Raw genomic sequence first — 26,198 nt, 5'->3', positions numbered from 1 at the left:
ATCTATTCTAGTATGTATGTAGTTGTTGGTACATAGTTGATGGTATGAAAAAGTTGAACTATGTTGGCGGAAGTTAAAAAGTACATTTCAATGAAGCACACTTTTTTCAAGCCTGCAAAAATAGCTGAGGGCTCTCGAACCAACCACATCCGGTAGCCATATTGCGTTTCCGCTCGCTGCATTCGGGAATGTTCCATTTTTAAAAATACATTTCCATTTTGAGTGTTGTGTGATTTTTGGTTTGCTAATAAGTTTATTCATATTTATTAATTCTTTGATCCTGGCTCGCTATTTTTTAAACTCTGATTTTTTTTGCAAAAGCTCCCGCCGCTGGTTCGGAATGTCTTTCCTATCGAGAAGAACCAGCAAGAAACTCGGCGGTTGCTCTTTTTGAAACCCCGACCCAAAAAGAGGGGTGTTATAAGTTTGACGTGTGTATCTGTGTATCTGTGGATCTGTCTGTGGCATCGTTTTTTTTGTTTGAAAGGTGGCTTGATTGAGAGTGTTCTTAGCTATAATCCAAGAAAATCGGTTCAGCCGTTTGAAAGTTGTCAGCTCTTTTCTAGTTACTGTAACCGGGGGTTGTCGGTGGCGTTAATTAATTTACACTTGTTTAACCCAGGATCTTTTAATCACTATGTGAATATGCCAGATCCATGAGAGCCTAATTAAACTCGATCTATCTTAACCTAAAATTCAAAATATATTTATTCAACTATACTTTTACAAATACCTACTTTTGAATGGTCAAACGCACCTACCACTGGTTCGGAATGCCTTCCTACCGAGAAGAACCAGCAAAAAACTCGGCGGTTACTCTTTTCTAAAATTTGATATACAATATTATGCCATGTATAAAAGTAATTGAAGTCCCGCGCATTGCTGGAGCGAGCTGCAGGTCAAATCCACGCTCTTTTATCATTTACATAATCTTTGATTGTGAAATACGCTTTTTTCAGGGGCATACTTTTAGAAAGAAAGAAAGAAAGAAAGAAAACTTTTTTAATAGATTTTTTAAACTCGTGTAAAGGGAAGTCCAAAAATAGATTGCGGAAGTTTGTGGACCCGTAATCTTTAGCCTATCTCACCGCTTCTATACTAATAAATAAAATTGGAGTGTCTGTCTGTAATTTCGAAATAACTACCTGATATTAAGCCCATATTAGGGTTGAACGATACCATAACTAAATCACACGTTTTTAAAATTTTTGTCTGTCTGTCTGTTTGTTTGAACGGGCTAATCTTCGGAACGGCCGAACCGATTTTGACGGGATTTTCACAGACAAGTAGAGGATTGACCAGGGAGTAATATACTTTAGGCTACTTTTTTAACCGACTTTCAAAAAGGGAGTTGTGTTTTTCTACCTATGTACACTGAAATGTCCGACATTTCTGAATCGATTGGCGTTATTTTTTTTTTCGATAAAGGAACTTTGCGAAACTGTTTCATGAAAAATTTGGATTCCGACTCCTCAATCTTGATGCTGTAAGGAATTGCATTCCTAAATCCTGGTGATCCCTTGGGATTTTAAAGGGTCACCCGTTTAAATGTTTCTGCGTGGTACAGAAACACGTTACATCCCAGGGACGGGCTATTACTGATATGCTACTTTTGTCCTGGGAAATTAAAAGATCCCATGGGATTTTTAAAAACTTAATCCACGCTGGCGAAGCTGCGGGCAACCTAGTTTTATCCAGGCTAGTTTAATCCATACTAATATTATAAGTGTGTCTGTCTGTCTGGCTACTACTTTTTCACGACCCAACAGTTTAACCGATTCTGAAGTTTGGTACAGGGTTAGCTTATATCCCGGGGACGAACATAAGCTACTTTTATCCCGGAAAATCAGAGAGTTTCCACGGGATTCCTAAAAACCCATCCGCTTAACCGATTTGCATGAAAGGTACCGAAGTAGCTTGCGTCCCTGTAATTGACATAGGCATTTTATACCGGAAAATCAAACAGTTCCCACGGGATCTTTAAAAACCTTCCATACTATTTCTATAATATTATAAATGCGAAAGTGTGTCTGTCTGTCTGTCTGCTACCTTTTCACGGCTCAACAGTTTAACCGATTCTGAATAGGCTACTTTTTATCCCGGAAAATCAAAGAGTTCCCACGGGATTCCTAAAAACCCATCCGCTTAACCAATTTGTATGAAATTTGGTACCGAGGTAGCTTGCGTCCCTGTAATTGACATAGGCATTTTATCCCGGAAAATCAAACAGTTCCCACGTCATCTTTAAAAACCTTCCATACTATTTCTATAATATTATAAATGCGAAAGTGTGTCTGTCTGCTACCTTTTCACGGCCCAACAGTTTAACCGATTCTGAATAGGCTACTTTTTATCCCGGAAAATCAAAGAGTTCCCACGGGATGCCTAAAACCCATCCGCTTAACCGATTTGCATGAAATTTGGTACCGCGGTAGCTTGCGTCCCTGTAATTGACATAGGCATTTTATACCGGAAAATCAAACAGTTCCCACGGGATCTTTAAAAACCTTCCATACTATTTCCATAATATTATAAATGCGAAAGTGTGTCTGTCTGTCTGTCTGCTACCTTTTCACGGCTCAACAGTTTAACCGATTCTAAATAGGCTACTTTTTATCCCGGAAAATCAAAGAATTCCTACGGGATTCCCAAAAACCCATCCGCTTAAGCGATTTGTATGAAATTTGGTACCGAGGTAGCATGCGTCCCTGTAATTGACATAGGCAACTTTTTATCCTTGAAAATCAAACAGTTCCCATGGGATCTTTAAAAACCTTCCATACTATTTCTATAATATTATAAATGCGAAAGTGTGCCTGTCTGCTACCTTTTCACGGCTCAACAGTTTAACCGATTCTGAATAGGCTACTTTTTATACCGGAAAATCAAAGAGTTCCCACGGGATTCCTAAAAACCCATCCGCTTAACCGATTTGTATGAAATTTGGTACCGAGGTAGTTTGCATCCCTGTAATTGACATAGGCATTTTATCCCGGAAAATCAAACAGTTCCCACGGGATCAACAAAAATCCACGCGGACGAAGTCGCGGGCATCCTCTAGTATGAAAGGTTGCCTGGTAGAGATTGCTCCAAGCAATAAGGCCGCCTTTGCAGACAATTGTTTTTTTCTGTTTTCTTCTTACTGTGTTGTTATCCTTTACATGTTTTTGTGTGCAATAAAGTGTTTCTATCTATCTATCTATCTATTTATGAAATATTTTTTTCTTTTTCCAGCCTGCACACAGATCAAGTCGGGGGCTATAGCTATATTCAGCAGCGCAGGCCCACTGCTGGGGTCCACGCTGGCCGCGATGTGTCGCTCGCTGCATGCGCCGTACATGACTGTGGCGCCACACTTTGTTGACAGTAAGTTACATCGCCAATCGATTTCGCGTTTCGGTACGACACCGTTAAGAAATCGATATAGGGTGGGGTATGGGTTTTTTTTTTCTTTAAATCTGGCTTTACTCTGATTAGCCAATGTCAAGTTTGTGATATTTTCAAGTTATTGAATTTATACAAGTATGCAGGACTCCGTCTGCGCCGGCGCCCGCCGACATACGCGCGGCGCCCCTTTAGAGCGCTTCCCAGTCAGTTCCACCACCAAAAAACACCAACTAACACAAAAACCAGCTACTCTTAACAAAAAAAACACTCCAAACAAGCACAGCACGCGCGCCAGCAAACGCCATCACAGACGAAGTCCTGGTATGGGTTTAGAATAGAGTAGATCACATTTTTAGGGTTCCGTACCTCAAAAGGAGAAAACGGTACCCTTGTAGAATCACTTTGTTGTCTGTCTGTCTGTCTGTCCGTCCGTCTGTCGTGTTTCTCAAGAAAACCTATAGGGTACTTCCCGTTGACCTAGAATCATGAAATTTGGTAAGTATCAAATTATTATTATTATTAATTATCAAGTATTTGGCAAGTAAGTTGGTCTTTTAGCACAAGTAAAGGAAAAAATCCGATAACCGTGAATTTGTCATCACATCACAAAAATAATTAAAATGCTTTTCAATTTTCAAAGTAACATAACTATACGTCTTACGTGTATGTCTTATGAAAGGGCTTCAGTGAGCGAGTCTGACTCGCACTGGCCGGTTTTATTTCCTTTTGAGGTACGGGGCCCTAAAACATGACTTCAAGCATGATATTATTTGTCCACAGACCTCAACAACTCAGACTCCTTCATAGTCAACCTGTACCCCTCTAGAGAACTGATGGACGAGGCGTTCAAAGACTTGACTGCTTTCCTGAACTGGACTAGGATGGGAATTATATACGAAGATTATGGGTTTGGTAAGTAGTTCTTCTTCATTTCTTCTTAAGTTCTTCTTCAGGTCTTCTTGAAGAAGGTGGTGGGAAGTAGATGGATGAAGAAAGTGGAGGACCGTGGTGAAGTGCTCTCGAAAAGGTCTATGTCCAGCAGTGGATCCAGGATGATGGATTGGATTGGATGTAGTTTTATGGGCTTTGGTGGGTAGTTCAGCTCTAACCTGCTGGACTAATGACCTGAAGAAGGTGTCGGGAAGTAGATGGATGGGGACGATGGAGGACAGTGTTTGGCCATGCGCTTTCGGAAAGGCCTATGTCGAACTGTGGATGCATATAAGCATGCATTGAGTATAGTTTCTTGGGTGTTTGGTAAGTTGTTTAGCTCTAGGCTAATGAACCAATGGCTTGGTGGTGGAAGGTAGAAGACCATGTTTGGTGCCGTGCTCTCGAGTATGTCCAACAGTGGATCCAGGATGAATGATTGGATTGGTTGTAGTTTTATGGGATTGGTAGGGAGTTTAGCTCTAACCTGCTGGACCAATGACTTGAAGAAGGTGGTGGGAAGTCGATGGATGGAGAAGATGTTTGGCCGTGCGCTTTCGGAAAGGCCTATGTCCAACTGTGGATGCATGCAAGTTGAGGGATGACCTGAAGAAGGTGTCAGGTAGTAGATGCATGCGGAAGGTGGAAGACCATGTTTGGTCACGTATGCTCTCAAAACCGCCTATGTCCAGTAGTGGATCCAGGATGATCGATTGGATTGGATGTAGTTTTAGAATAAGAATTAGAATTTGATAAGTAATTTAGCACTAGCCTGCTGGACCAATGGCCTAAAGAAGGTGGCGGGAAGAGGGTGGATAAGGAAGGTAGAGATTTGATGGTACCCTGTCAAAAAAGTCTGCATAATTATGGTTGCACAAGGTAGAAGCATGCTGATAGATTGGATGTAGTTCATGGGTTTGGTAAGTAGGTAGTTTAATTCTAGCCTACTGGACCAATGACCTGGAGAAGGTGTCGAGAAGTGGGTGGATGAGGAAGATGGGAGACCATGTAAGGTGGCGTATGTCAAACAGTGGACGTTTCAAGGCTGATGGATGGGATGGGATCTAATTTTATGAGTTCGGTCATTGGTGAGTAGCTCAACTCCACCCTGCTGCGTTGCTAAGACTTAATTTTCAATTAAAACGAGGCATATTTATGCCAGTGGTATAATGCTGTCTCGTTTTAACAGTATATTAAGTCTGTGCAAAATCAAAGTGTGCTCTCAGCCTAAATCTACGAAGAAGTCCTAGGAAAAATATCCCGAATATTATTTGGGTTGCAGCCAAGCGCTGTTTTTTTTTAACTAAGAGAAGCGAGTCTAAAGCTAAGGTTGTTTCCAGGGGAACTAAACATAGTGCGTGTAGCGCGCGACGGACGCGACATGTACGCAGTGCGGTGTGAAGCGCGGGACTACAGACGTGCGCTGGCGCAGCTCAAAGCGCAGCGTATAGTGCATATCGTGGTCGACACCGACCCTAAGCATTTGCGCATGCTTTCTAGAGCTGTAAGTATCTTTGACGTTAAAACTTTACTTTTACGTTTTTTTTTAAATATCCTCATTCTTATTGAATTTTAATTGTAATCTAAAATGTACCGATATCTCTGTAAGTACCAACAACAGCTGTACAAAGTTTCACTTGAATCGGATGAACGATGCGCGAACGCATAGAATACGAACACATATATGTTTATACTTACCAAAAAAAAAATTGTGCTTAGTATTCTATTTCAGTTCATTCTAATTCTATATTATTTTAATATTCTATATTCTATATTCTATATTATTCTAAATTTCAATTAATGTTCTAATTTGTTTTTGACCCCCGACCCAAAAAGAGGGGTGTTATAAGTTTGACGTGTGTATCTGTGTATCGGTGTATCTGTGTATCTGTCTGTGGCATCGTAACTCCTAAACAAATGAACCGATTTTAATTTTGTTTTTTTTTGTTTGAAAGGTGGCTTGATCGAGAGTGTTTTTAGCTATAATCCAAGAAAATCGGTTCAGCCGTTTGAAAGTTATCAGCTCTTTTCTAGTTACTGTAACCTTCACTTGTCGGGGGTGTTATAAATTTTTAATTTAAACTTGTTCCTACTAATTTTTAACCGTTGATTTTTAAGTTCCAGCCAGTCATTTATTGAATGATAGATTTTTTTTTTCGATTTGACTTTTCACTACTAATTTCACCTATATATTTTTACAGATTCTTCAACTTCAAATGAACAACGAAAATTACCATTACATTTTTACCTCATTCGTAAGTATCTAATATCTATTACTAATGGTAAATCGTTTAAATTAATAACCTTTCAATTTGCGGTCAAAACCAAGTCCAATGTTCTTTATTCCTCTTTCGACATCCAAATTTTTTATTTTACAATGTTTAGTCGCTTCACTGTATTTAAATATGCTATACCTGGTGTAAAACCTACTGTTTACTAACTTATTACAATGACCACGAGTAATTTACTCTTATCCATTCAGGAGTTCTCTTCTTTATCTCCGAAGATAGTCATCAGATCTTCACCAAATCAAAATGGAACCACCTCTGAAATATCACCTACCAAGCAGAAAAGGTTCATAATCGGTGAAGTAGTCGCGTAACAAACATACAAAAAAAAACCAGTCGAATTGAGAACCTTCTCCTTTTTTTGAAGTTGGCTAAAAATTTAAGTCTACGTATTTTCCAAGATATGGAACTGTTTGACCTGGAAAATTTAGAACCTCTTTCCTTTTTGAAGGTTGTTAACAATTTAAGTCTACGTATTTTCCAAGATATGGAACTGTTTGACCTGGAAAATTTAGAACCTCTTTCCTTTTTGAAGGTTGTTAACAATTTAAGTCTACGTATTTTCCAAGATATGGAACTGTTTGACCTGGAAAATTTAGAACCTCTTTCCTTTTTGAAGGTTGTTAACAATTTAAGTCTACGTATTTTCCAAGATATGGAACTGTTTGACCTGGAAAATATAGAACCTCTTTCCTTTTTGAAGGTTGTTAACAATTTAAGTCTACGTATTTTCCAAGATATGGAACTGTTTGACCTGGAAGATTTAGAACCTCCTTCTTTTTTGAAGTTGGTTAAAAGTCTAAGTCCACCTATTTTCCAGGATATGGAACTGTTTGACCTGGAAAATTTAGAACCCCCTTTTTTGAAAGCTGTTAAAAATTTAAGTCTACGTATATTCCAAGATATGGAACTGTTTGACCTGGAAAATTTAGAACCTCCTTCTTTTTTGAAGTTGGTTAAAAGTGTAAGTCCACCTATTTTCCAGGATATGGAACTGTTCGACCTGGAAGATTTCCTCTACAACCGGGTCAACATGAGCGGCTGGAGGCTGGTGGACCGGGACTCAGATAAAGTGAAGGACGCCCTGCAGGTTATGGAGAAGTTCCATCCTATTGGCGCTTCCATACTCAGCGGGGGACATATTAAGGTAAAGTCGGATTCAAAGTCAAGTCAATAAGTACAAGTAAGTGAAGTTGTGATAGCCTTGTGGTTAAGACGCCTGCCTCGTACGTATTTTCAACTAGCTGTGCCCAAGTGACAACAAAAGAAGAACACTGACAATGGCTACCCAGTCGATAATACTATATGCTGCGCCTGTGTGGGAACCAGCAATGAAGTTCGCAGTGCACAAAAGGCGAATACTAAAAGCACAACGTGTGCTGGCGCTCCGAGTGTGCTCTGCCTATAAAACGGTATCCACGGATGCAGCGCTGGTACTGGCGAACTTAACACCCATCCACCTACTGGCTCTGGAGAGAACGGAGACAAGAAACACCAAAAACCCCGAACAAATCAGAGCTGCGAAGAAGGAAACCCTCGCAAGATGGCAAAAAGAGTGGGATAACTCGATTAAAGGGAGATGGACACATTGCCTCATTCCGAGTCTGGAAGAATGGACTAACAGACAACATGGCCGATTATCTTACCGATTGACGCAATTTTTAACAGGGGACGGGGTTTTTATGGACTTCCTCGTACGTATCGGAAAGAGACAACACGATACATGTTTTTACTGCGGCGAAGTAGATAACGCCATGCACACTATATTTGTCTGTGCAAAGTGGAAGACGGAAAGAGAAAAACTGGTGGATAAAATAGGAGACATAACAGCAGAAAATGTAGTTAAAAAGATGCTAGCAAAGGAAGAGAATTGGATTGCTGTTGCAAATTACGCCGAAGTAATCATGAAGGAAAAGGAGGAAGAAGAGAAAAGGAGGGAAAAAAGTAGATGAAGGGGCAAAAGTGTTGTGCTGTGTTTTAGGCTGCGAGGCGGGCACACAGCCAACAAGGAGACAGCAGGGGTTTTAGCCGGTAAAAGTCCGGCACTACCCAGTGGGTGTCCATGAGGATTTCCCCTGCTGTATAAGAAAAAAAAAAAAAAACTAGCTGTGCCCGCGACTTCGTTCGCGTGGAATAGTGACTTTTTGCGCTTTATATAGCCACGGACGCTCAGGCGCGAGGCGCCGTGATTCTTTAAATTGACATAACTTTTTTATTTATGAACCGATTGACATGAAATAAACACTAAATCCTAAGTGAAGCTTACTACAATATATTAGTGAAAACCGTATCTAAATCGAATAAGCCGTTTCTGAGATTAGCGTGCACAAACACACAGACAAACAGACAAACAGACAAAAAAAAAAAATTACAATTTCGGGTTCGGCATCGATATAATAACAACCCCTGCTACTTTTTTTTTATATATTTCCAGTGTACAGACACCACTTTTCTACAATTTTATTATATGTATAGATTTTCAAAGTAAGATAACTATACCAAGTGGGGTATCATATGAAAGGGCTTTCATTCAAAAAAAATTTTTTTTTGATTTTTTGATTTAGTGCAAAATATCGGAAAAAATACCCGAGTACGGAACCCTCGGTGCGCGAGTCTGACTCGCAATTGGTCGGTTCCTTCAACTCCAAAAGTGGCCAAACAAAACGGCTTCTGATGTTTTCGTTTTTTCCAGACTGAACCAGCACTTCTGTACGACGCAGTCCAAGTGCTGGCATTAGCTCTCGCTTCCACTAAGGACGTGCATACGAACAATGTGACGTGCGAGACAGAGATGCATATAGCACACGGTGACGACTTGCTGGAGAATATTAACAAGGTAGGCATATCTGAACCTTCATGTAAAGTAAAGTAAAAGTAAAATATTCTTTATTGTACACCAACAAGACAGTAATATATAAATAACAATAAAGATTTATGTACAAAAGGCGACCTTATCGCTAAAATAGCGATCTCTTCCAGGCAACCTTAGGGTGAGGAGATAATAAAAATTAAAGAAAGTGGAAGGGGTGTACTAATAAAATAAAGTAAATAAACATAATGTATATATAAAATTCTATTCATCATGTCATGTCTATTTCTTGTTCTGGTAATGGCTCTAAAAGCTTGAAAATAAGCCTCAATAGCTCAACGGTTATAGGAGTGGACTGAAATCCGAAAGGTCAACGGTTCAAACCCCACCCGTTGCACTGTTGTCTTACCCACTCCTAGCACAAGCTTTACGCTTAGTTGGAGGGGAAAGGGGAATGTTAGTCTTGATTCAAATGGCTAATATTCTTTTTTTTTTTAAATTATATAGCTACCTACTCAAGATAGCTCAGGTTCTGTAAATCGAATCTGATCAACCGCCGAGTTTCTTGCTGGCTTTTCTCGATAGGAAAAACATTCCGAAAAATGCTAGATGCATTTGACGATCAAAACGTTTATTTGAATGAAAATCTTTCTATTTCTATTTCTAAAAGATCAAAAAGATATTTTTTTACAAACAGTTTCAGCATTCCAACTTACCACCTATCAAAGACATCGTAATCTTCATTGCCGATATATCCATTCCATAGTTTTGGGTTTTTCAAAGATGAATATTTTTAAACTCCTACGGATTTTGCTTCCCGCTGCCTTCAACTAGAAAGAGGAATTGAATTTTAACCCACGACCCAAAAAGAGGGGTGTTATAAGTTTGACGAATCTGTGTATCTGTCTGTGGCATTGTAGCTCCTAAACTAATGTACCGATTTTAATTTAGTTTTTTTTTTTGAAAGGTGGCTTGATCGAGAGTGTTCTTAGCTATAATCCAAGAAAATCGGTTTAGCCGTTTGAAAGTTCTTTTCTAGTTACTGTAACCTTTACTTGTCGGGGGTGTCATAAATTTTTAATTTACACTTGTTAGCAATGAATTCTTTTCTCCTACCCTCAGATCCAAGCCCACGGTTTAACAGGCCCAATCGCCTTCACCGATGGCGTACGAACCACCTTCAACCTTCAACTAATGAGGTTGACTGGTGGAGAACATGGAGGTGCTGTGCTGGCTGGCCACTGGGCTCCAGGAGATGGTCTCCAAGTCACAGACCCTGCTGCTTACAGGCGTGATCCTCCGCCTAATGTGACTCTCACCGTTGTCACTGTTGAGGTAAGGATTCATTCAGAACTTTTTGATCTGATTCCTCTTTGACCTTTCTACCATCAAATTGTAAGGTCCTACTATTAAGGTCTTCACCTCTTCACCTACCTACTAAGGACCTACCTACTTCACTACCACTTAAGGTCTTGACGAAGCAGGAAGAAAATCACTTCATACATTCTTCAAAGATTTACTTGCTCCATCCGAGGTAAGGATTCAGAACAACCTTGCATCTGGACAATCTGAAGAAGGGTGGGTGAATATTAGCTGGTGGATGGATGGGTTGAACATTCTGCCTTCAACTGATGAGGTTACCCAGTGAGGAACATTGCTGTGCTGGCTGGCAACTGGGCTCCAGGAGATGGTCTCCAAGTCACAGACCCTGCTGCTTACAGGCGTGATCCTCCGCCTAAGGTCACCCTTATCGTGGTGACTGTTGAGGTAAGGATTCAATCAGTACTTTTTGATCTTTCTGACTTTTTGACCTTTCTACCACCAAATTGTAAGGTACCTACTATTAAGGTCTTCACCTCTTCACCTACATACTAAGGACCTACCTACTTCACTACCACTTAAGGTCTTGACGAAGCAGGAAGAAAATCACTTCATACATTCTTCAAAGATTTACTTGCTCCATCCGAGGTAAGGATTCAGAACAACCTTGCATCTGGACAATCTGAAGAAGGGTGGGTGAATATTAGCTGGTGGATGGGTTGAACATTCTGCCTTCAACTGATGAGGTTACCCGGTGAGGAACATAGCTGTGCTGGCTGGCCACTGGGCTCCAGGAGATGGTCTCCAAGTCACAGACCCTGCTGCTTACAGGCGTGATCCTCTGTCTAAGGTCACCCTTACCGTGCTGACTGTTGAGGTAAGGATTCAATCAGAACTTTTTGACCTGGTTCACCTTTCAACCATCGAATCGCTTTATTAAGGTCATCACTCGTACATTCTCGTGTGATATTTAAGCCTCAATAGGGTTATAGGAGCGGACTGAAATTCGAAAGGTCGGAGGTTCAAACCCCACCCGTTGCATCATTATCGTACCTACTGTTAACACAAGCTTAACGCTTAGTTGGAGGGGAAAGGGGAATGTTAGTCATGATTAAAATGAGTAATATTCTTTAAAATTTTTAAATTTATTTATTCAGCGATCTGTGTTTCCTACCAATTACAATCCGGGTATCTTTAAAACAAGAGTGAATAGGCACCTTCTAGGTAAACGCGTCCCATCTTAGACCACATCATCACTTTCCATCAGGTGTGATTATGGTCAAGCACTTGCCTATAGTGAATTAAAAAAAAAAACCAAAAAAATGCTACAAAAAGTGGCGCAAATTGTACTGTTTGCGAAAGGGTGGGCATATAAAGACCACTGACTAAGTATAATTTTTGTTCCAGGAAAAACCCTACGTCATGGTGAAGGAAGGCTGGAACCTGCAAGGCAACGCCAGGTTCGAGGGTTTCTGCATCGACCTGCTCGCCCGCGTCGCAGCCAGGGCAGGCTTCCACTACAGACTGAGACTTGTCCCGGATAATATGTACGGGGCCTGGGACCCTGATACCGGGCAGTGGAACGGAATTGTCAAGGAATTGATGGATCGGGTAAGAATTAATTGAGATTTAGACATTTTTTAGTTTAAATAATAGTATGTAACTAGCAATAGGCTATCTACTACTTAAATAATCTCAGTAGTATGTAATCAATGCAATAGTATTTTTTAGGGTTCCGTACCTCAAAAGGAAAAACGGAACCCTTATAGGATCACTTTGTTGTATGTCTGTCTGTCTGTCCGTCGTGTCTGTAAAGAAACTTATATATAGGGTACTTCCCGTTGACCTAGAATCATGAAATTTGGCAGATAGGCAGGTCTTATAGCACTAGTAAAGGAATAAATCTGAAAACCGTGAATTTGTGGTTACATCACAAAGAAATTTTTTTTTATTTTTATTTATTTTATTTATTTATTTATTTTCACCACCACTTAAAACTATCATTACAGGCTAACCTAATGCGATAGCTAAGTTAAAGAGTATTCCTATCGTAACAGATAGTCCACATTGCCACCCTTGTGAGTTCACTCCGAGTACAACAAAACAGGTCGATCCGCTCCGCCACGACGTTAAGAGTACCAAGAGCGCGCGCCAGCGGCGCCTTGTTCAGCAAATTGGTGCGCCCTTGCGGCAGCGCCAGCAGCGGCGGCCTGCGCCTCCGCCACACGTACCGGTCCGGCACTCTAAGGCTCACCTGTCCTAATACGTCCGCATTAAATAACTTGCCTCTTATTATTTTAAAAATATATAGAACAAGCGCGAGTTCCCTTCTAGACCTTATCTCATTGTACCCGACCATGCCCAGAACAAATAGCGTAGGGTACATCAATGGGTAGAATGGGTAAACCCCATAAAGCCTCATGTACAAGAACCTGACAAATTTGTTCTGCACCCGCTCTAACATAAGGCTATACTTAGCTTCATGTGGAGCCCAAACGACTGCATTACTTTCCAGTTGACTCCTTACCAACTTACAATTAAAATGTGTTTGAATTTTCAAAGTAAGATAACTATACCAAGTGGGGTACCATATGAAAGGGCCTGTACATTATAAAACAGATTTTTATTTAATTTTATGTATAACAGTTTTTGATTTATCGTGCAAAATGTTGGAAAAAATACCTGAGTACGGAACCCTCAGTGCGCGAGTCTGACTCGCACTTGGCCGGTTTTTTCCAGAAAGCAGACATAGCCGTGGCGTCAATGACAATAAACTACGCTAGAGAGGCTGTTATTGACTTCACGAAGCCTTTCATGAATTTAGGCATCGGGATTTTATTCAAGGTAAGTGAAATTAATCTATACATATAATAAAATTGTAGAAAAGTGGTGTCTGTACAATGGAAATATAATATAAAAAAAAGTAGCAGGCGTTGTTATTATATCGATACCGAACCCGAAATTGTAATTAATTTTTTTTTTTGTCTGTTTGTCTGTGTGTTTGTGCACGCTAATATCAGAAACGGCTTATTCGATTTAGATACGGTTTTCACTAATATATTGTAGTAGGCTTCACTTAACATTTAGTGTTTATTTCATGTCTATCGGTTCATAAATAAAAAAGTTATGTCAATTTAAAGAATCACGGCGAACATTTTTAACGTACAGAGTATTCCACGCGAACGAAGTCGCGGGCACAGCTAGTACATAATACATTACTGTCTTAACTGACAATAAAGCGATTTACTATTGGAAGGACGAGGAAAAACCAAGTCCTTCCGAAGTGACTTTAAAAGGACGAGGCGTTAATCGAGTCCTTTTAAACTAAACGAGGCTTTCAATTGCTAATTCATAGTGCTTGAGACTTGCATAGTGCTTTTCTCTCATTTGCGAGGAAGCCATAAACGAATGAATTCAAGAAAAAGGTTGCATTGCCATAGGCAACGATACCCAAAGAATACTTAATTTTCCTTTCAATGAACTAAGTAGATACCTGTACCTGCCTATTTTTATTGAACCACTTAAAAATTGCGTTCAACTTATGAAAACATCCACACAATTTTTTTCAAACTAAAACAAATGTTTCAAAATAGGTACAAGTACCAAGTATACCTTGTATCGTTCCTCCCTGTGTTAGGGACAAAACGCAGAGGAACTTTCAGCTTTTATAAAATACTAGCTGATGCCCGCGACTTCATTCGCGTGGATGTAGGTTTTTTAAAATTCCCGTGGGAACTCTTTGATTTTCCGGGATAAAAAGTAGCCTATGTGCTAATCCAAGGTATAATCTATCTCCATTTTAAATTTCAGCCCAATCCGTCCAGTAGTTTTTGCGTGAAGGAGTAACAAACACACACACACACACACACACACACACACTCGCATACAAACTTTCTCCTTTATTAACTGACTTCCAAAAAAGGAGGAGGTTCTCAATTCGTTTTTTTTTTTTTTTTTTTTTTTATGTATGTTCCCCGATTACTCAAAGACCCCTGGACCGATTTGGAAATTTTTTTTTGTTTGAAAGGGTATACTGTGCAGGTGGTCCCATATAAATTTGGTGAAGATCTGATGAATATCTTCGGAGATGGAGAACAGAACTCCTCAATGGATAGGAGCAAATTGCTCGCGATCAGTGTAATAGCTTAGTAAACAGTAGGGTTTTAACTGGGCATAGCATATTATAGTACAGTGGGCCCACTAAAAATTGTGAAATAAAAAAATTTCAAAAGAAAAATAAAACCGACTTCAAAAACCAAAAACACTAAAAAGTAGAAAATAATTTTTGTTTAGCTACACATGTAATGTACCTAGGTATGAAGTCAGGCGAGCTTCACTCTTGGATTTCTAATTTTGTTTTAATATGCTCGATCGACTTCATACCTAGGTGCATTACATGTGTAGCTAAACAAAAATTATTTTCTACTTTTTAGTGTTTTTGGTTTTTGAAGTCGGTTTTATAATATTAGTGTGAAAATTACGAATGTCTGGGACTTGCTAGCTCTCTCTCTATAATAATTATTTTAACAAATACCTATTTACTTAGATTTCGCGTGGTAACGCATTCATCATTTACAACTTAACATTAAAGCTACGAGCGTTCCCAACGCGCTCTGGTTTGAGAAGAAGCCTAACACAAACTCGGCAAAAATTTGTCCCTTTCAGTTACCAGTTTTGTTTTTCAGGTGCCATCTTCTCAACCAACAAGATTGTTCAGCTTCCTAAACCCTTTAGCGATAGAGATTTGGCTCTATGTACTAGCTGCTTATGTGCTGGTGTCCTTTACTCTGTTCGTCATGGCTCGCTTCTCTCCGTATGAATGGTAAGTTAACTTTGAATATCTTTTCAAGCTTTTTTATTTAATTATATTTGTCCATGGACCATAAACTCACGGTTTTCGAATTTTATCCTTTACTTGTGCCTATAAGACCTAGTTACCTACCTGCCAAATTTCATGATTCTAGGTCAACGGGAAGTACCCTATAGGTTTTTTTTGCAAGAACCGACAGACGGAGAGACGGACAGACAAACAACAAAGTGATATAAGGGTTCAGTTTTTCCTAGAGGTTTTCTTGAAAGACATGTCAGACGGACAGACGAACAAACTGACAGACAGACAGTTAGACAGACAGACAACGAAGTGATCCTATAAAGGTTCCTTTTTCCTTTTGAGTTACGGAACCCTAAAAAGAAAGAAAGATGGTATTTCTATAATATATCTGTCGCTTTTCTTATAGTTACGCATTTTCACTTTCTAGGTTAGACAGAAATCCATGACTTCAATGAATATTTTTTTTTTATTTATTCCTCTTTTCCAGGTCATCAAGCACACACGTCTGTGGCCACGAAACCAAGCTTCTAACGAACCAGTTCAGCGTGTGCAACTCTTTCTGGTTCATCACTGGAACCTTCTTGAGGCAGGGCTCTGGATTGAATCCTAAGGTATCATAGACAGTGACGGATTAACCCTTAATCAAATTAAGCAATTGCCTAGGGCATCACGTCTGAGGGGGCACCAGAAGAAGCACAAAAAAATCTGTCCTTAGGGCATTCACGTCTCACTCTCCCGTCACCAAAAACTACACCAAAAAACTTTTTTTGGTGTGGTTTTTGGTGACGTGAGAGGAGAAACTTTTCTAGGACTAATTTGAAAATTCGCGCGTTTTAAGTTGACATAGAGTCCGATCTAGAATCTAACCCCACTCCCGCTTGCCCACTCGCTGCCCGACAATTCGAATGTCCCCGAAAGCCGCAAGGCGCATTTCAATAAATAAATAAATAATTATGCTTTGGTTTTTATTGTTGTCGCACCTACTCCACTTCTAAAGTACCTACGTTACATCTCATCATCTTATTTTACAAAAAACTAATGTTTTTAGGCGGTAAAGGTTTAAAGACCGATTCTAGTTGACATACGGATAGGGGGGCCCACAGGCATGGATTGCTTAGGGCATCAAGTAGTCTTAATCCGTCACTGATCATAGATGTTCTTTGTCAAAGATGGAAGATGATATAGGTATCACACATTACGAGACATTTCACCGCGATTAATAGCCCTATGTGACAGAAGGGCTGGCTCATTTTTTGCGCAACGGATCAACCTGGCTGTCCAGTGCAGGAATGCAGCCAGTATTCTTGGCACTATTCTACGCGGGCATGATTTGTATAGTAATTAGGTATGGCTAACTTTAAGTTTTATTCTAATAGTTCCTAAAATACCTATACCTATTAAAAAAAAACTGGTATTACACTATCACACTAATATTTATTTTCTTTACGTTACTTTCTCCATCGCCCGCTGAGTTATTCAGAGCTTTCTTATGAGGCCCATCAAAGCTGCAATGTATGGGTTCCATATATCATCACTAGTAACACGCACTTTTCGAAGACTAATGGTCTTCAAGCTGTGAGGAATTTTAAGGAGATCTACAGGACACTCAGAGTAACCGACATAGCTCATCGGGTTGCGAAGCTAAAGAAGGTAATGGGCGGGGTACATAGCAGTTGGCTAGCATGTAATATGTAGGTAGGTAATAGTGTAATATATAGATATTATGTATGTAATATATCCAAATCTGTAATCTGTAATATATCGTCTGTAAAACCCCTAAGGTAATTTCTCAAATCCCATGTGTTTTTTGTACCCAGGCGACATCTACCAGGATAGTAGGAGGTATCTGGTGGTTCTTCACCCTCATCATCCTGTCCTCGTACACCGCCAACCTGGCCGCATTCCTCACCGTGGAACGAACTGTGCTGCCCATACAGAGCGCCGCAGATCTGGCCGCGCAGAACAGCGTGCAGTACGGCACGCTCAATGGAGGATCCACAATGACTTTCTTTAGGGTAAGCATTAACAGGATTCTTGGGCTACGTTTCAGAAAATCAGAAAAAGGATCAAAATGGCTGACATAGTTAGCTGAGCTGGCAAGTGGCATATGGTTTGAAGTTTATTAGTAAGTACAGGTGGGATAACTGGGATAACCTCCATATGGCATGCTGAATAAAAGATCCACTGATTTTCTTAAGAGCATATTTTTTAGGTAGCTCCTAGCATTTGCTAGACAGAGTTGAGAAATTGAGAAACCTTTGGAATGGGGCCTAAATGCTAAAAAAGTAAAACAACTAAACGCGGCACATCATTGGCTGGATAGCGCGTATTGGCACTGGAATGAGTAAGTGAGAAAGACAGAGAACAATTCAGTTCAAATTTCTTTATTATGAATATGGGTATACAGTGGAGATGTTACAAAACAAAAAGGGTACAGCACAATTTTGCCTATTAGCATGCAATATGTTATGTTGCTTATGTTCTGTAGTATTCCACAACACTTTACGGCTATCATTACTTTGATTCCAGGATTCCAATATAGACATCTACCAGAAGATGTGGCAACACATGTCGTCAGCCTCCCCGCCCGCGCTCGTCTCCTCTTACGAGGAGGGAGTGAGGAGGGTGCTGGCTGGGAACTACGCGTTCCTCATGGAGTCCACCATGCTGGACCATAGAGTGCAGAGGGACTGCAACTTGACGCAGATCGGTGGACTGTTGGATTCTAAGGTATTTCGGAGTTATTTAAAAAATGTTCTTAATCATCCATGCTAGTTTTCCTATTAGAGTGGTAAATATGACCACAGCTAAATCACACTAATCACACTTCACATCACACTAATATTATAAAGGAGAAAGTTTGTATGTGTGTGTGTGTGTGTGTGTGTGTGTATGTTTGTTACTCCTTCACGCAAAAACTACTGGACGGATTGGGCTGAAATTTAGAATGGAGATAGATTATACCCTGAATTAGCACATAGGCTACTTTTTATCCCGGAAAATCAAAGAGTTCCCGCGGGAATTTTAAAAAACCTACATCCACGCGAACGAAGTCGCGGGTATCAGCTAGTATTATCATAATCTGAGAGCCACAAAAATATGCTTTTCTGAATTATAGGGATCTTTTTCAAAGAATTGCCATAGGATTTTTAGAAAACCTAAATCTACGCCAACGAAGTAGCGGGTATCATCTAGTCTTGATATTAATTCAGCCATGCTTTGTGCAGTAAAAATGTACTTCTCAAATTTTTGTGAGCGAGTAGGCCTAGCTACAGAAATTTTTAGTGTCTTACTAGTTTAACTGCACTTTATAAGGGTACTTGGATCTGCTCATTACAATTTCCAGGGTTATGGCATAGCAACGTGGAAGGGCAGCCCGTGGAGGGACAGGATCTCGCTGGCGATCCTCGAGCTGCAGGAGAAGGGCGTGATCCAGATCCTCTACGACAAGTGGTGGAAGAACACCGGCGACGTGTGCAACCGGGACGGCAAAGACGGCAAGGCTAATCCATTGGGCGTGCAGAATATTGGTACTTTTTGCTAATAGCTTGCAAGCTCAGCTTTTCTTTCGTCTACCCTCGTCTCTAGAAAAACCTATCGAGGTAATAAGCGTTTTTTGAAGTCTTTTCTGCGAATTCCCTGTTCCAGCACCTTGGGAACCCAAAGATTATAGGTTTTCTGAACTATGTATATTGTACTTTAGTCTTTAGAAACTCGTTGACTTACGGAGATTACTCTGATCTCCCCATTTTTTTTGATTTGTTCTCAAAGCAAAAGGCCATAGGGATATGATCTTGCAACGATCCTTGAGCTGCAGGAAATGGGGGTAATCCAGGGGGAAAGATCACCGGAGATGGAAAAACGGCAAGATTAATCCATTGGGCGTGTAGAATATTGGTACTTTTAGCTAATAGCTTGCAAGCTAAGCTTTTTTTCCGTCTACCCGCGTCTTTAGAAGAATCTATCGAGGTAATAAGCGTTTTCTGAAGTCTTTTCTGCGAGTTCGCTGTTCTAACACCTTGGGTTCATAGGTTTTTGAACTATGTGTATAATCCTTTAGTCTTCAGCATTGTAACACGATGTCGGCTACTCTGGTTCTCTTCATTTCTGATTTGGTCACATAGCTTTTAGTGACAGGATTTCGCAACCACCCTCCTCCTGCAGGAGAGTGTGATCCAGCTCCTATACGACAAATGGTGGAAGAACACTGAAACCTTGTGCAACAGGAATGGCAAATAACGGCAAGGCTAAGCATTGGGCGAGCAGAATTTCGGTACATTTTGCTAGTAAGGCTCCGGCTTTTATTATGATTAGTCGAGCTTTCTCTCGTATTCTATTTGTGTTTCTATTTATACAGGGTGTAACCTAAACGCTAGCAAAAACTTATTCAATCCTCACAGGTTTATATAAAAATCTTTACTTGAAAGGGTCCAGTTTAAGAAATTAAGCTCTAGCATCGACTATTCTCACAAATTAGTCGATACTAGAATTAATTCCTTAAACTGGACCCTTTCAAGTAAAGATTTTTATATAAACCTGTGAGGATGATACTGCAAATTGTCGTAATTAAAATACCATAGGTAAGTCTACGTTGTCGTATTAGTTTACAAATTGCGAAAAACCAAATAATATTTGAATTTCGTGGACATGCCCGTCTCATGCCCCTTTACACAATCCAATACCAATAACCATTTGCCTTATCTTGTAGTTTTAGTGATTTAGTATTTTTAAAACCCGCATTGTATAGCGTGCAAAACTCGGGTGCAAAACGACGCTGCATTGCCTTCTAGTGACCTATCTATTTATTTATTGGCACGTTTGTTGACCTCTAGCGTCAGTCAGATGTTTTATTTACAATATGTTTATGGTAGGTACTTAACAGTAATCATTGAAATATTAAAACTTGTTGGTGGATCTAAATGATGGAAGTCGGTGTTGTAGTAGAGCTGTTTATTCGGTGCAGGCTTATTATCGGCTCTTATTACCAACTAACAGTAATTATAATAAAATCTTATAAGCTATTGTCTTAAAGATATTTCTTAATCTAACCTACATAATTTTGTATCGCCTTTTGTTCAAATTCAACGCGTAAGCAAGCTACATATTACATCATCAGTACCTACTATCACTTCGTTTTTGCTAGCGTTCTGATTGCATCCTGTATTTCTTTTTCTATTAAATAGCTTCCGTTTCTTCTTTCTTCTCTGAAAGTTTATGTAAGCCACTCTACAACAACAAAGTACCTAACGCTAGTTCCATAAAAAGATGACCTGCTCCAGTTATTTATCTATAGTCTCCGATGTACCAGGCGGGGTGTTCGTGACTTTGCTGTGCGGTCTGGTGCTGGCCATAGTGGTCGCCATCTTGGAGTTCTGCTGGAACACCAAGAAGAACGCCTCTCAAGGTCGCCAGTCGTTGTGCAGTGAAATGGGACAGGTGAGATCTTTAGAGTTCCAAACCTTAAAAAGAAAAAACGGAACCCTTATAGGATTACTTTTGTAAAGATTCATAGAACACCACAGGATTCTATAACTAGATCTATCACTGACCTGTAGAACTCTGATTACAATAACAAGTAACTGGGTGACGGTACCCTAACCTAAATCGGAACTACTCTCTCAACCGTCTAATCAACCATATCCACACATATTTAAATTCGCAGTATCTGTACAAATTGGAACGATACAAGAGGACTTACCAAAATACACTGCAACTCAAAATCACTTTCACAGTACTGACTCAATGAGTCCTTTCACTGTCGAAGAGCCACACGTAAAATGAATCCCGCACTCCTCGTTAGCGTATCTCTCACCAAAATATCCCTACCACTCTAATGCCATTTTGATTAAAATCCACACGCCAAATTGCTATTCGTCAATTCAAATATATCGCAAAATTACCAACATAAAAATTGTATTGCCATTGTTTATTAAAGTTGCCACTTCAAAATAATATTGACTATGGACAAACAAGATTTGCTCAAAATTTCAAATAGTGATGGAATTATTAAACAGTAATTTAATCGAATCATGACACTTTGTTGTCTGTTTGTCTGTCCGTCTGTCGTCTCTGTCAAGAAAACCTATAGGGTACTTGCCGTTGACCTAGAATCATGAAATTTGGCAGGTAGGTAAGTCTTGTAGCGCAAGTAAAGGAAATAATCCAAAAACCGTGAATTTGTGGTTATACATAATAAAAAGAAATATTAGCTGTAACAAATAATCAGTATTTTCAATTTTCATAGTGTTAACTATATCAGGTGGGGTATCATATTATGAAAGTGCCCTAGCTGTACATTCTTTAACAGATTTTTATTTATTTTTATGCCTAACAGTTTTTGATTTATCCTGTAAAATGTTGAAAAAAAATACCCGAGTGGCCGGTTTTTTTAATTGAAGATGTAAGGCATTATAGCACGATATTATATGCTTTCCAGGAGTTAAGGACAGCAATGCGAGGAGGTTCATCTAGAACAGTGTTAAGACCTGGATGCTCCAGGTGCTCCCCTGGAACCCACGTGCCACCAGCGCCTGGAAGATACGAGGTTAGTTCAGGGATCAAGTAGTTTAGCTTGATTTACAGGAGTTTAGGGTAGAAAATCCGAAGTCCTTCAGAACAGTATTAAGACCTGGATGCTCCAGGTGTTCCCATGGAACTCATGTGCCACCAGCGTCTAGAAGCTACGAGGTTTGTTCAGAAATCCATATTATGTTACCTTGTTTTTCAAGAGTCCAAGACAGCATTGCGAAGAGGTTCCTCCAGAAGAGTATTAAGACCTGGATGATCTAGGTATTACCTAAATCCTCATATTATCTTACAGCGCCTGGAAGATGTGATTTAGTATTTTTCAAATCCGCAATGTATAGCGTAGAAAACTCGGATCAATTCCCCGCTTACTACGCGGCATTGACTTCGAGCGGCCTATTTACGCAACTCTCGTTTACATTCGCAATATACTGTGACCTTTACAAAAAAATACTTACACGATTTTTTAAAAACTTTTTTCTCGTTTTCTGTGGTGCTTATCTCATGCGTAAGTATTTTATTGATTTACGTAAGGTGATAAGGTGTCTCACATTTATTTCCTAACTACCCTCCATTCTCCCTTCGTACACTTTTGCCTATCTTCGTGGTGTCAACTGGAATGCTCCATTTCAAATTTCAGCCAAATCCATATAGTATTTTTGCGTGAAGGACTAACAAGCCTACACACACACATACACACAAACTTTCGCCTTTATAATATTATAGTGTGATAATAAAGGAATGCAGCTCTTGTTTTTAAAGGTGGAGAAAAAAAACCGGAGTGCAACAATCACGAGCGCAGTGAGCATGAAGATTTTCGATTGAATACTCAACGTCCATGTTTGTTGGCACAGACTGATGGTTCGAGCACGGTAGAGTTAAGGGAGCTGCGGTGGTCGTAGCGCGGGGCGCGGCGCGGAGCCTCCGCGCCTGCGTCCCCCGCCCCCGCGCGCCTCGCACCCCGCCCCGCCACCCTCCGACACACCTGCAGTGAGTATACCCTAAATATTCTGCGGGCAAAAGCGAGCGAAGCAAGCGGCGTTCTTATTTGAAACTAGAGGATGCCCGCGACTTCGCGTGGATTTAGATTTTTGTAGATCCCTTGGGAACTCTTTGATTTCCGGGATAAAAAGTAGCCCATGTCCGTCCCCGGGATATAAGCTAACCCTGTACCAAATTTCGTCCGAACCGGTTAAACTGTTGGGCCGTGAAAAGGTAGCAGACAGACAGACAGACACACTTTCGCATTTATAATATTAGTATGGGTTTTTACAGAAACGATGCTTCCTCCAAATGAAAATCCGTCCATCTGTCTGTCTGTCTCGTGAACTGTAATAGGTAAAGAGTTGTTTCTACAGAATATAGATTTCTATAGCCGCTTTAAAAACAAATAATAAAAGTTTCAAATGGCCGACATGAAAATTAAAAATAATCAAATAGTGTTATTTCTTGTACGGAACCCTTCGTGTGCGAGTCCGACTCTCTCTGGGCCGATTTTTAACCCCCGACCCAAAAGAGGGGTGTTATAAGTTTGACTTGTGTATCTGTGTCTGTCTGTGGCATCGTAGCTCCTAAACTTATGAACCGATTTTAATTCAGTTTTTTTTGTTTGAAAGGCCGATCGAGAGTGTTCTTAGCTATAATCCAAGAAAATCGGTTCAGCCGTTTGAAAGTTATCAGCTCTTTTCTAGTTACTGTAACCTTCACTTGTCGGGGGTGTTATAAATTTTTAATTTACACTTGTTTGCACATAAGTATTTAATTTTTTTTTTACAGATTCCGTAGGCACAATAAGAAGAACGACCTCCTACGTCCTAAAAGACCCTAAAGAGAAGAAACACGTGCAAATCGTCGCGTAGCCAAACATGTAGACTAGAAATAGAGTTAGGTTTTATATAAACTAGCATTATAACAGGGGCTCGCTCTCCGTTACTCACTACATACAATCGTAGTCCCAATTTCATTTGAATATTAATCAACCAAAGTCCATGAAATTTTGCAGACATATTCCAGGAAATAATATCTGTGCCTGTGGTGTTTTAGATTTGTTTAAAAATATGTAGTTTTAAAATTACAGGGGCTCAAAGATTTGTATGTGAATTTTTAAGGCAGCGTAACTATGAAACCGAATATTTTAACGGAAATCTGGAAAACCACAGGCATAGATATTAGTTCCCGGAACGTTTCTACAAAATTCCATTGAGTAGGTATGATTGGTTAGTATTAAATGAGAGAAGAACTACGTTTGTATGGATCGAGTAACGGAGAGACCTCTCTTAATATACAAAATCAAAGATAGAACAAAGCATGTGCAGTTGCCATGTTGCAACTTCAGGTTACACTACTTGTTTTGCGGTCACTGATCTTTATTCAAGAAACTAGAAGATGACCGCGGCTTCGCCCGCGTGGATTTTGGTTTTTTAAAATCCCGTAGGAACTCTTTGATTTTCCGGGATAAAAAATAGCCTATGTGCTAATCCAGGATATTATCTATCTCCATTCCAAATTTCAGCCAAATCCATTCAGTAGTTATTGCGTGAAAGAGTAACAAACATACACACACACACACACACACACACACACACACACACACACACACATACATACAAACTTTCGCCTTTATAATATTCGCTAAGCAGTTGACGCAACTGCATAGCAACTGCCGGCTGACTGAGCAGTTCGCATGCAATCAGAGAGCAGTTTATAGTACAGGCACACCTACTTGAAATGCATGCGAACTGTGCAGTTGGTTTTGATGCAGTTATGTTAACTGCAATAATAATATTATATCCAAACTACAATTTTGCAGTCCAAATGCAGCCTGCATGTCGAACCCGTATAGTACGATAAATATACTTACGAGAATAAAAGCTGGTGCTTTTTTGTAAGGAATTAATTAGTGTTATGACAGTTTCAAAAAAAATAGTTCCCCAGTTTTTAAGCAATGCATAATAAAACGTACAAATAAGAATGGACGTTAAATATTTAATTGAAGAGGACAGACTAATTTCGTGGTCCTCAAAATAGGCTCAGTAATTAAAAAAAAAATAGCAATCAAAGTGATAAAAATCTTCAAGTATGTAGTTAGAAAAGGTGTCATTAATTTGATTTAATTTAATACTTCATTAAAATGATTTTCCGTGCATAGGTAGGTACCTAAGTATAATCCTGTGTAAATAAATGTAATGTCTATAAAAATTATCATTTCAACAAAATATTATGTTAAAAGTTAAAACTTATGCAGGTCTCTTAAGTTGATTTCAAACTACGGCATATAATATAGTATAATATATTATATTGTATAATAAATATTACATCTAAGTGTGAACAGTGACATTTAAAAGAAGGGTGAGCGATATTTATATATTATATTATATTTTCGTAGTTTGAAGGCACCTTAATAACTTAATGTTAAGTGTTAACAAGCGCTAGATTTGTTTTAACGTAACTTTACCAATATAGTATTATATAGGTTAAAAACATAGTTTAGTAAATTTTATACGTTTATGTATAACATTATATAAATATAATAGGTATTAATATGTACTTAAGAGGGGGTCTCTCCGTCACTCGCTCCATACAAACGTAGTTCGTCTCTCATTGGTATACTAACCAAGCATACTCAATGGAATTTAGTAGAAACGTTCCGGGAACTAATATCTATGCCTGTGGTTTTCCAGATTTCCGTTAAAATATTCGGTTTCAAATTTACGCGGTCTTAAAAATTCACATACAAATCTTTGAGCCCCTGTAATTTTAAAACTACATATTTTTAGAAAAATCTAAAACACGACAGGCACAGATATTAATTAGTTTCTAGAATATGTCTGCAAAATTTCATGGACTTTGGTTGCTTAGTATTTAAATGAAATTGGGACTCCGATTGTATGGAGTAAGTGACGGAGAGAGCCCTGTTAAATTGAAAAGTGTTGTTTGTATCGATGTTTTTGTGTGAAAAGTAGTTTTTGAAAGATCTTAATTTATTATTATTATTTATTAAATTTTGCGTTATGTTGAATTATTCATACGCCGACGTTTTTCGGTGTCATGAAGGCAGTGGCTAAAATTAATAAGTAGTATACTTTTTTTAACCATCAATTTCCAAAAT

The 26,198-nt window shown here is 39.4% G+C and overlaps 1 protein-coding gene across 2 annotated transcripts in view; it reads left to right on the top strand.

Moving 5' to 3' along the window:
• LOC123878771 (glutamate receptor ionotropic, kainate 2) overlaps positions 1-24,070 on the top strand; it is a 62,868-nt gene extending 38,798 nt beyond the window's left edge. For both annotated transcript variants that reach the window (XM_045926080.1, XM_045926079.1), the window contains 18 exons: positions 3,235-3,366; positions 4,168-4,299; positions 5,658-5,821; positions 6,519-6,572; positions 7,591-7,752; positions 9,298-9,441; positions 10,537-10,749; positions 12,142-12,345; positions 13,474-13,578; positions 15,420-15,556; positions 16,053-16,176; positions 17,383-17,580; positions 18,095-18,295; positions 18,912-19,095; positions 20,874-21,001; positions 22,002-22,109; positions 22,945-23,080; positions 23,867-24,070. In XM_045926080.1, the coding sequence (XP_045782036.1) occupies positions 3,235-3,366; positions 4,168-4,299; positions 5,658-5,821; positions 6,519-6,572; positions 7,591-7,752; positions 9,298-9,441; positions 10,537-10,749; positions 12,142-12,345; positions 13,474-13,578; positions 15,420-15,556; positions 16,053-16,176; positions 17,383-17,580; positions 18,095-18,295; positions 18,912-19,095; positions 20,874-21,001; positions 22,002-22,109; positions 22,945-22,992 (2,438 nt within the window). In that variant the 3' untranslated portion in view covers positions 22,993-23,080; positions 23,867-24,070. The remainder of the gene's footprint in view (positions 1-3,234; positions 3,367-4,167; positions 4,300-5,657; positions 5,822-6,518; positions 6,573-7,590; positions 7,753-9,297; positions 9,442-10,536; positions 10,750-12,141; positions 12,346-13,473; positions 13,579-15,419; positions 15,557-16,052; positions 16,177-17,382; positions 17,581-18,094; positions 18,296-18,911; positions 19,096-20,873; positions 21,002-22,001; positions 22,110-22,944; positions 23,081-23,866) is intronic.
• The last annotated feature ends 2,128 nt before the right edge of the window (positions 24,071-26,198 follow it).

This window comes from Maniola jurtina, chromosome 26 (assembly GCF_905333055.1).
Source record: "Maniola jurtina chromosome 26, ilManJurt1.1, whole genome shotgun sequence".
Lineage (NCBI taxonomy): Eukaryota > Metazoa > Arthropoda > Insecta > Lepidoptera > Nymphalidae > Maniola > Maniola jurtina.
This window is presented reverse-complemented; position numbering and strand designations above follow the sequence as displayed.